The 10,008-nt window shown below is 58.9% G+C and overlaps 1 protein-coding gene across 1 annotated transcript; it reads left to right on the forward strand.

The window, feature by feature from the left end:
• The first annotated feature begins 1,906 nt into the window (after positions 1-1,906).
• On the forward strand, positions 1,907-9,001 carry AQP8 (aquaporin 8). Its single transcript, XM_054180548.1, has 4 exons — positions 1,907-2,334; positions 5,700-5,826; positions 6,837-7,051; positions 8,696-9,001. Exons 1-4 carry the CDS (start codon positions 2,081-2,083, stop codon positions 8,832-8,834), a joined length of 735 nt encoding a protein of 244 aa, XP_054036523.1. The 5' UTR covers positions 1,907-2,080; the 3' UTR covers positions 8,835-9,001.
• Positions 9,002-10,008: the final 1,007 nt, after the last annotated feature.

Consider the following 10,008-nt stretch of genomic DNA (forward strand, 5'->3'; position numbering starts at 1 on the left):
AGCCTCCCCTGGCACCATTTCAGGCCATTTCCTCTCTTTCTGTCACCTGAGATTAGGAAGAAGAGACCAATCTCCACATGCCTCTAAACTCCTTTCAGGCAGCTGTAGGGAGCAATGAGGTCTCCCCTCAGCCTGCTCTTCCCCAGGCTGGACATCCCCAGCTCCCTCAGCAGTCCCTGCACCAGCACATGGCAGCAGTGTCTGGAAGGAACCATCTTGCTGCCTCTGCTCTGGCTGAGGAACAGCAGAGCCCTGGGCTGGCTCCTGGGGCTGGTTCATGCTGCTGGTGTTTTGGGGCAGCTCAGCCATCTCCTGGTGCCCTGCTGCCATGCCAGTGTTGTTAGGACCTGTTGGAAAGAGGCACCAGAGGGAACCTGAGCATCTCACCTGAGCCTCTCATCATGAGGGTCCTGAAACCTGAGGTCCTTTGGCCCCGGTTAAAATCCCTGCCAGTGAGACCCTCAGCTGGTTGTGCTGGGGGGTGGTGCTGGCTGGGTTTGATCTCCCTACTGGAGACTGGCTCCAGGTGATTGTGCTTAGGCACATGACAAGATTGACTCAGGTCTTTTCCACAGGTCCATGAGGGGATTCAAAGAGGAACCCTGAAGGCCAGCCAACCCCAACCACTCACACTCCATATTCCAGTGACTTCTATCACCTCATGCCTGTGTGTGCAGGAAACAACCTCTCAGGCTGGAAGCAGAGTTTGTACAGGCTCACTTAGGAGTTCCTGACCTGGAATTCCCTTGTAGCCTGCCATGTGGCCAGCAGCAGCCTCCCCTGGGACAGGCAAGTGGAAATTTCCTTCCCATCCCCAGTGCCTTGTGAAAACATCATAAAACATCTCCAGCCTTGCTTAGGAGAGGTAAAAGAGAGGAATAATCTGGGAGCCCAAATCCTTAATCAGCCACCACAAACATGAGAGGCTGCAGGAGATTGCTCAAGGAGGTGAAATGCCACCAAGCTCACCTCCTGAGGGGTCCTCAGCAGGGCAGCAGATGCGATCCTGGAGCCTGCACCGAGCAGAGCCCACCTGTGCCTCACCAGGGCTGTTTCTGCTGTGCCTGTGGCTGTGTGGTGGTGCCCACCATCCCCTGCCAGGCTGCAGCTTTCTGGCTGTCCCCTCCCCTGCCTGATGACTGCAGCTCCATGGCCTGAATGTGGTGACCCCCTGTATAAAGTGTTTGATCACAGTCAACTTTCACAGTGCTGGGCGGATCCCTTGGCACCCTCACAACAATCCCAGCATGGTGAGGGTTGGAAGTGACCCCTGGAGATCATCCAGTCCAACTCCTCTGCTCAAGCAGGGGCACCCACAGCAGCTTGCCCAGGATCACAGTGGCCAGGTGGGGTTGGAAGCTCTCCAGAGAAGGAGATTCCACAGCCTCTCTGGGCAGCCTGCTCCAGCACCCTCGCACCAAAGCTTCTCCTCCTGGGTTCCAGTTTGTTCCTGTTGCCCCTTGTCCTGTTCCTGGGCACCACTGAGAGGAGTCTGGCCCCAGCCTCTTGCCCCTTGTCCCTCCTTCCCTCCCTCTCTCTTTAGCTATTGCTCAGCCATGAGAGCAGTGAAAGGGGGATATGTGCCCCTCACTTCAGGAGCTCTGGGCAGAACTTGGGGTGAGGTTTAGAGGAACTGGCTCTGGCTCAAGCAGGCTCCTCCAGTAACTTGAGGCTAATCTGTCACTTTAGCAGTTCTTCTGGGTCTGATGTAACACAAATGAAACCCCAAGTATTTGCCATGTGCCAAAATACCAACCCACCCCAAAGCCTTGAAGCAAGGAGTGGTGGAGATAAAGAGCTTTTATATTCCTGGGGCTGGCCCATCAGCTTTTATTACCCCTTCTTGTTTTTTTCCCTCTCAATCCATTTGTGGAACCTCCCCCCCACCCCCTGCCCCCTCATACAGGTCAAGAGGAGCCTGGCAGCCTTTCAGCAGCACAAGCAGGGTTGCTCCTCAAGGGGTCTTGTCCCTCCACCGGGACCCCTCCGAGACCCGAGCCTCCGTCCCCAGCGTCTCCGTGGCGGTGACTGTGAGACCAACTGCAACCAGGACTCCTCCTGCTTCCTTCCATCCCCTTCCATGGCCACTGGCGAGCGTGGTCACCCCGTGGTGAAGGAGATGATGGTGCTGGACGTGCAGACCAAGCCCCCACGGCCTCACTGGTACGAGCTCTACCTGCAGCCCTGCGTGGCCGAGCTGCTGGGCACTGCGCTCTTCGTCTTCACCGGCTGCCTCTCCGTGCTCAAGGACTCCAGGGACACGGGGCTGCTGCAGCCTGCCCTCGCCCACGGGCTGGCATTGGGCCCCATCATCTCCATCCTGGGAGGCATCAGGTAAGGAGGGGCTGGCACCTCCCCTGGTGCCTCAGCGGGGTGGCAGGGGCCCTGCTGCAGCACCCAGCTGGCTTCCGTGCTGAGTGGGGACCAGGACAGTGGAGACTCCCTTCTTATGAGGAGCCCCAAGGGGTGGTGGGGACAAGTTGCTGCTGGGGAGAATCCAGAAGGAAGTGTTTTTCCATGAGAACAGCTGGGCATTGGGATCATCTCCCAAGGCAAGCAGTGGAGTCCCCTGCATTGGACAGTTTGAAGGCTCAGCTTGGCAGGGTGCTGGGCCAGCTCATTTCAGCTCCACCATCACCTTGAAAGGTTGGACCAGAGGATCCTTGGGGTCCCTTCCAACCTGGCATTGTGGGATTGGTGCTCCTGGCTCCCCACACTCTGCCTTTGGGATGTGTGCTGCCACAGCCATGCTGTGCTGCCACCCAGCCTCTCGGTGAGCAGCCTGGCTGCACAGGTGGTGGTGGTAGCCACCCAGGGCAGGTTGGTTTGGGGAGGAGTTTGCTTGGCTTTGGAGGGCAGTGCTTTATTTTTAGCCCCTGGTAATGAAATTGGTCACAGCTGAGGCAGGCAGGCTCCTTGCTGTGGAAGGCTGAGATGTTGGCATTTAAAGGATGTCAGAAGGGAGCAGCCTGCCCCAAGGATGCTGCTCCCCTGGGTGTTTGCAGCTGAAGACTGAATTCCTTTCACAAATGGCTTCAGCTCCTCAAAAGCAACCTTCAGACAAACCTGCTCCATACAAAAGCTGATGTTTGCCACGGGCATTTATCCTGAAGGCAGGAGCTGGAACAGTCCCTGTGGGGCTTTGTTGCCTTCTTCTGGTGGCACCCACTCAGCCCAGGGATGGGGTGGCTCTGGGCTGGGACACAAACCAGGGAGGGGGGCTCAGGGTCAGAGCAAACTGATGATTTAGCAGTGCCTGATTAGGAGAAAGAAGCCTTGGGGTGAGGTTTAGGGGGGGGCATGTGCCAGAGGAGCTGAGCTGGGTGCCCACTGCACCCCAAAGCCCACGGTGCAGGGGAGCCATGGAAAGAGGGAGCAGAATGGGGAGGGCTTTGTGATGAGGGGAGGCAGAGGTGTCCCGTGGGTCCCCCATTAGCTCTGAAGCCAGGAAGAGCTGGCTCAGGGTCTGGGTGTTTTAGCCTAAAGGGAGGGTTTAGGGGTTTGTAGTGACAGGGTGAGGGTCCATGGTATGAAACTGCAGCAGGGCAGATTTAGGTTGGGCATCAGGAGGAAGCTCTGCACAATGAGGGTGGGGAGACACTGGAACAGGCTGCCCAGGGATGTGGTTGAGGCTCCATCCCTGGAGACATTCAAGATCAGACTTGATGTGTCCCTGGGCAGCCTGGAGGTGTCTCTGCTGCCTGCAGTGGGGCTGGACAGGATGAGCTTCGAGGGTCCCTTCCAACCCAATGCAGTCTGTGACTCTGTGCCCAGAGAGGACCCAGCCAGGGGTGGGAGGTCGCTGGCTAGGTGCTCCAGGTGGGATTTATTTGCAGACAGATCCTTCTTGAACTCCTGGGCTCCCACCCATCCTGGAGATGTCTGCAGGCAGAACCCTGTCCAGGGAGCCTCAGCAGGCAGCTCCTTGCCGTGGTGCTGCTGTGCTGGGTCTTTAATTGCAGCTGGAGCAGAGGTAATTACAGCTCCCAGGCACCTGACTCATCGCCTGCCCCAGCAATGCCTACCCAGGCTGGCTGGTTATGAAACTCCATCACTGTGTCCCCCCCGTGCTAATCTGTTCCAATTAGCAGCTATCTGAGCTCCTCTCGCCTGGGAGCTTCATGGTGGAGGATTTAGGTGAGCAGCAGCTCCTGCCAGTCCTTCCCAGGGCTGTGCTGGGCAAGGCTGCAAGGAGACCCTGCTGCCTTCCCGACTCTGAGGAGCAGAGGCAGATAAAGCCTCAAATCCCAGTTTTTCCTGTGGTGCTGCTGTCCCTGAGAGGTGGCCTCAGCCCTCTCCAGGAGTGCTTGGCCCCTTCCCTGCCTCCCTGGGAGCATGTGCCCTGGCCTGGATGTGTGGCCAGCAGGAGCAGGGAAGTGATTGTCCACCTGGACTCAGCAGTGCTGAGGCCACACCTTGAATTTGGGGTCAGTTTTCCAAGAAGGACATTGAGGAGCTGGGGCAGGTCCAGAGGACCTCAAGAATACCTTCTGTGATTTGGCTGTGCCCTGCAATCCCACCAGAGGATCACACACACAGCCTAAACTGCAACTTGGTTTTCCTCCTACATCTGTGGCTGATCTGTGGCCAGCAGGAGGAGGGAAGCAATGGTGCCCCTGTGCTGGGCACTGGTGAGGTTGCCCCTCGAACCTGGGGTCAGTGTTGGGCTCCTCCCTCCAAGAAGGACATTGAGGAGCTGGAGCAGGTCCTGAGGAGGGCAATGGAGCTGGGGAAGGGTCTGGAGAGCAGGGCTGGTGAGGAGCAGCTGAGGGACCTGGGGTTGTTCAGCCTGGAGAAGAGGAGGCTGGGGGGAGACCTCATTGCTCTCTACACCTCCCTGAAAGGAGGCTGGAGTGAGATGGAGGTTGGTCTCTTCTCCCTGGTACCAGGTGATAGAAGGAAAAGAAATGGCCTGAAATGGTGCCAGGGGAGGGTTAGGTTGGATGTGAGGAACAATTTCTTTGCTGCAAGAGTGGTCAGGGCTTGGCACAGGCTGCCCAGGGAGGTGGTGGAGTCCCCATCCCTGGGGCTGTTCAGGAAACCTGTGGCCATGGCACTTGGGGACATGGTTTGGTGGCCATGGTGGTGTTGGGTTGAAGGTTGGCCTGGATGGTCCAACCCAAGCAATTCTATCATTCTATATGTCCTGCCAGGCTGGGCACCAGTTCCATCAGTGCCTCCTCTCCCTGTCAGCACAGCTGTTTGCCACAAGGATCTACCAGGGAGTGATTTCCTCCTGCAGGAGCTGCTCCAGACAGGGCTGGTGGGCAGCCTGTGCTGCTGCCACAGGCACAGCTCATGCTGGGAAAGGGGCCAGTGCTGTAACTCCCCTGTATCAAGGCCTTGGGTGCACTCCATGTCCTGCAGCACCCCACAATGCCAGGGAAGACCTCTTCTCCCTGAACATCTCCTGGTAGTGCTGTGGGAGCTCCTGGAAGCACCTGCAGAGCACTGGAGACACAGCCCTCTCCCCCAGACCTGTCCCTCAGACCGCCCCAGGGCAGCTCCTGCCCCTCCAGCAGCACACAGGAGGTGTTGGTGTCCAGCATGGAGATGCTGCAGGTGCAAAGCAGTACCTGCAGAGATACTGCCAGATTCTGCTCTTCTGCAGCCCCTTCTCATGGCCAAGTGCTGAAAGAGCCTTTGTGGCTCCAGCCCCTGGAGTGAACCCCTCGCTGATGCTCCTCTCTCCTTTGCAGTGGAGGCCACCTCAACCCTGCAGCATCCCTGGCAGTGTGGCTGGCTGGAGGGCTGAACATCACCATGCTTATTCCTTACTGGCTCTCCCAGCTCTGTGGAGGGGTGATAGGAGCTGGCCTGGCAAAGGTATGGACACCCTGGGGGGGTCTCTTTAAGCAGGGGTAACACAGGGGTGAGGGACTCCAGCTGACTTTCCTTGCCAGTCCCAGCCTGTCACCCAGCCCTGGGGGCTCCAGCAGCAGCAGCAGCAGCAGTGAGTGATGGGAAGGGTGAGGTGGACTTGGTGTAAGTGGTCAGGGATTGGCACAGGCTGCCCAGGGAAGTGGTGGAGTCCCCATCCCTGGAGGTGTTCAAGAAACCTGTGGCCATGGCACCTGGGGTCAGGGTTTGGTGGGCATGGAGCTGTTGGGTAGAAGGTTGGACTGGATGATCTTAGGAGCCTTTTGCAACCTTCCTGATTCCAGGACTCTGTGATTAAGAGTGGTGGTTTCTCAGCAGCTGACACAGCTCAGGGGTTTGCTGTGTGGGTGCAGGGTTTGTCTGCTGCTTGGGGCCAGGGTAACTGATTCCTCCCCCCACACACCCTTCACACTCTGACTGCAGGACTCAAGACACCTCACTCCCCACCCCAGGCTCAGGTCTGCACCACGCTTTGGGGCCTGGCTAAGGAATTCTTGATGGCAGCTTCCTCTCCAGAGGTTTGCTCTGGCAGCTAACTGGCCACAGGGTGAGGCAGGACACCCCTGCAGCTCCGTGCTCACGCGTGGTGCCTGCTGCTGCCTCCCCGTGTGCCTTGGTGCTCCTCTGCTGTGCTCCACTGCTGCTCAGTGCTGCCCATTCCCAGCGCCCAGCCATGGGGCTCTCAGTGGCGCAGGGAGGTTTGGCCACCACGAACCCCCCGGGGGCTGGGAGAGGCTCCTGCCGGCTGGCTCCTTGTCTCAGGAGGTGCTGAAGAGCCTTGGCTGATGAGCTGGTGTCTGCCAGGAGCGTGGGGCTGGCTTTCAGGAGGAAAGTGATGAGATTAGCTGCATTTAACCTGCTGCATCGCCCACGCTGGCCTCACAGCGAGGACATATGCCTGGGAAAGGTCACAATATGGAGCCTGGACAGCACAGCCTGGCCTTCCCCCCGTGCAGGCTGTGGTGGAGCAGGAGTCCTACAGGAATTCCACAGGAGGAGCCTTCAGCATCATCACAAGTGATGAGCAGGTCCCCTCTGCCCTGGTGAACGAGGTCATCATGACCTCCTTCCTGTTCTTGGTGGTCTGCATGGGAGCCGTCAATGGGAAGACCAAGTCCCCGCTGGCTCCGGTCTGCATCGGCTTCACCGTCACGGCCACCGTGCTGGCAGGGTGAGCTCAGCAGCCCTCCTCCCATCCCTCTTCCCACCAGCCAGCCAGGGCCTCAAACAGGGGGTCAGGATGCGACCACAGGAGCTGGTGCTCAGAGCATCCTGTGGTGCTGGCTGAGCAGGGTCCAGGGGCAGCTCTCAGCAGCCAGCGGCAGGGCTGCACTGGTCCCTCCCCGGCCAGCACTGAGGCTGCTGCATCCTGCACCAGGGAGACAGTGCCTGGGGATGGGAAGGGATGGGATGGGATGGGATGGGATGGGATGGGATGGGATGGGATGGGATGGGATGGGATGGGATGGGATAGAATGACGTGAGCTGAGTTGGGATGGGGCAAAGATGAGGGCTGGGGTGAGATGGGCTGGGATGAGATGGGCTGGGATGAGATGGGATTGGATGGGGTGAAATGGGATGGGGTGAAATGGAATTGGATTAGATGGGATGTACCCCCTCACAGCACATCACAGGACCTGCTGGCCAATGCCACCTAGAACAGCTGAGCACACTGCAGAGGCCGGCAGATGCCCCCACCAGCCCCCTGCCATCTCTGGGCAGAGTTGGTGGGTGCAGGAGAAGCTGTTGGCTTGTGCCCCACGCATGTCTGTGAGCCCCAGCAGCCTTCCCCAGTACCCAGCATGGGCTGATAAGGCCCAGGGGCCGCATGGGTGGTGTTTGCTGTAGGGAGCCCTGAGCAAGCAGAAGAGGTCCATGTGCAGCCTTTCCTCACCACATCTCCTCCTGGCTGCTGGAAGCGTGGGCAGGGCTCTGGCTGAGGTGGCAGGGGTGACACCATGCAGCTGAGGAGCAGCCAGAGTGATGGATGCTCATGGGCACTGCCCCCTCTAGTGGGATGCCAGCTCGTGTTCAAACCCTGCACAAACCTCCTGGGCAAGTGTTTGTCTGCTGAGGCTTTCCTCCATCTGCAGACACCTTCATCTCTCCTGCCTCACCTCCACCTGCCACTGAGCTTTCCCTGGGTAAAAATCCAGCTCCTGGTGAGCCCCAAAGCAGACTCAGCCCTCCTGTTGCCACCCCACATGGCTGGGCTTGGAGATGAAACCCAGGGAAACCCAAGCCAAGGAGAGAACCCCTCTCTGACCACCCTTCTCCTGACACTTCAGGGTCACTCTGAGAACCACCAAGTCTCACTTTTACTTTGGGTGTCAGAATGTAGCCTCCTGGCCTGTTTGGTTTCTCTCTTTCTCTCTTTATTTTCCTTTCCCCCGCAGCTGAACCCCTCAGGAGCAAGCACAGCTGCCTGCTGCTGAGCAGCTGCTTGGGGCTGGGCATCCTTGCCCCCTCCCTGGAGGTGTTCAAGGCCAGGCTGCAAGAGGCTTTGAGCAACCTGGGCTAGCAGGTGGTGTCTCTGCCCATGGCAGGGGGTTGGAACTGGATGGGCTTTAAGGTCCCTTCCAAGCCCAAGCAGTCTAGGGTACTGAGATCCTTATGCTGGAGAAGCAAATAGTCCCCAGGCACCCAGCAGCTGCGTCTGGGTGCGGACCGGGGTGGTCCCAGCCCGAGCCCACCCAGAGCAGGTTCAGCCCCTAACAAGCAGCCCTGGAAGGGACACACTGCTGCTGCTCAGCACCTCCCTGTCCCAGCAGGGAGGGGGCAGGAGCTGGAGCCATGTCCCATTTTGTCCTTTCAGAGGCAGCGTGTCTGGAGCCTGCATGAACCCTGCCAGAGCCTTTGGGCCCGCGCTGCTGGCCGGCTGCTGGGACTACCACTGGGTGTACTGGGTGGGACCCACTCTGGCTGCCCTCCTGGTCAGTGGGACAGTGAGGTAAGTGTGGGGGACCACAGCACAGCTGTGCTGGCTGATCCCCAGCATGGTGGGGTTGGAAGGGACCTCTAGAAATCACCCAGTCCAACTCCCCTGCCCAAGCAGGGCACCCACAGCAGCCTGCCCAGGATCACAATGGCCAGGAGGGGTTGGAAGCTCTCCAGAGGAGACTCCACAAGCTCTCTGGGCAGCCTGTTCCAGGGCTCCATCACCCTCACACCAAAGAAGTTTCCTCTCCTGTTGAGATGGAACCTCCTGGGTTCCAGTTTGTGCCTGTTGCCCCTCGTCCTGTCCATGGGCACCACTGACAAGAGCCTGGCCCCAGCCTCTTACCCCACAGCCTTTAGCTCTTGCTGAGCACTGATCAGATCCCCTCTGAGGCTGCTCTTCTCCAGGGCTCTCAGCCTTTGCTCCTCACAGAGATGCTCCAGGCCCCTCAGCATCTGTAGCCTCTGCTGGACCTCGCTAGCAGTTCCCTGTCTCTGAACTGGGGAGCCCAGGACTGGACCTAGGACTCCAGATGTGACCTGACTGTGGCAGAGGAGAGAAGAAGAATGCCCCCAGGCTGCCTGTGTCCAAACCCATGTCTGGTTCAACCATATCTCCTTTTGGGGCCCATCCACACTCAGGGTGGCACAGGGCTGCAGCTGGCACTGGATCCCTGACCCCAAGTTTCTCTCTCTTTGACCTCTCCAAAGGCTGCTGCTGGGTGACCAGAGCACCCGCCTGATCCTGAAGTGATGCTGGTGCAGCCCCCTGGGTGCTGCCATCGTTTACCTGCCATGGGTGGCCAGTGTGGCTCAGCACAGCCAGCATGAAGCCCCTGCTCCTCTTCATTCCACATCCTCTCTGCACCTCCCAGGCAGCCCACACTCAGGAGATGGTTTGTCTGATGCTTCAGAGATGATGGAAAGCAGCCAAGCTGGACCAGGCAGCATCACCCCAACCTTGGTCCCCAGAGCTCTGCCAGCCCCTGGCACAGCTGCAAGGACCAGCTCACCAGCAACTTTCTCTGACCCTCCCCAGTGCCCACAAGACCCCAGTCTTCCCCAGTACTGCTCATGCATGTGTCCTCCATCCCACCAGGGCTGTGCCTGGGTGTTTACAGTGCCAGGGAGCCTGGTACCCTCTGGAGTGGGCATCACTTCTGCGCGGGAGGCCTGATGTGTGTGCCCATG

The sequence above is a fragment of the Dryobates pubescens genome, chromosome 4 (genome assembly GCF_014839835.1).
Source record: "Dryobates pubescens isolate bDryPub1 chromosome 4, bDryPub1.pri, whole genome shotgun sequence".
Taxonomy (NCBI): domain Eukaryota; kingdom Metazoa; phylum Chordata; class Aves; order Piciformes; family Picidae; genus Dryobates; species Dryobates pubescens.

Coding starts and splice junctions, on each gene's coding strand:
- AQP8 (XM_054180548.1), top strand. CDS start 2,081: ATGGCCACTGGCGAGCGTGGTCACCCCGTGGTGAAGGAGATGATGGTG. Junction 2,335..5,699: donor TCCATCCTGGGAGGCATCAG/GTAAGGAGGGGC, acceptor TCTCCTTTGCAG/TGGAGGCCACCTCAACCCTG. Junction 7,052..8,695: donor ACGGCCACCGTGCTGGCAGG/GTGAGCTCAGCA, acceptor TTGTCCTTTCAG/AGGCAGCGTGTCTGGAGCCT.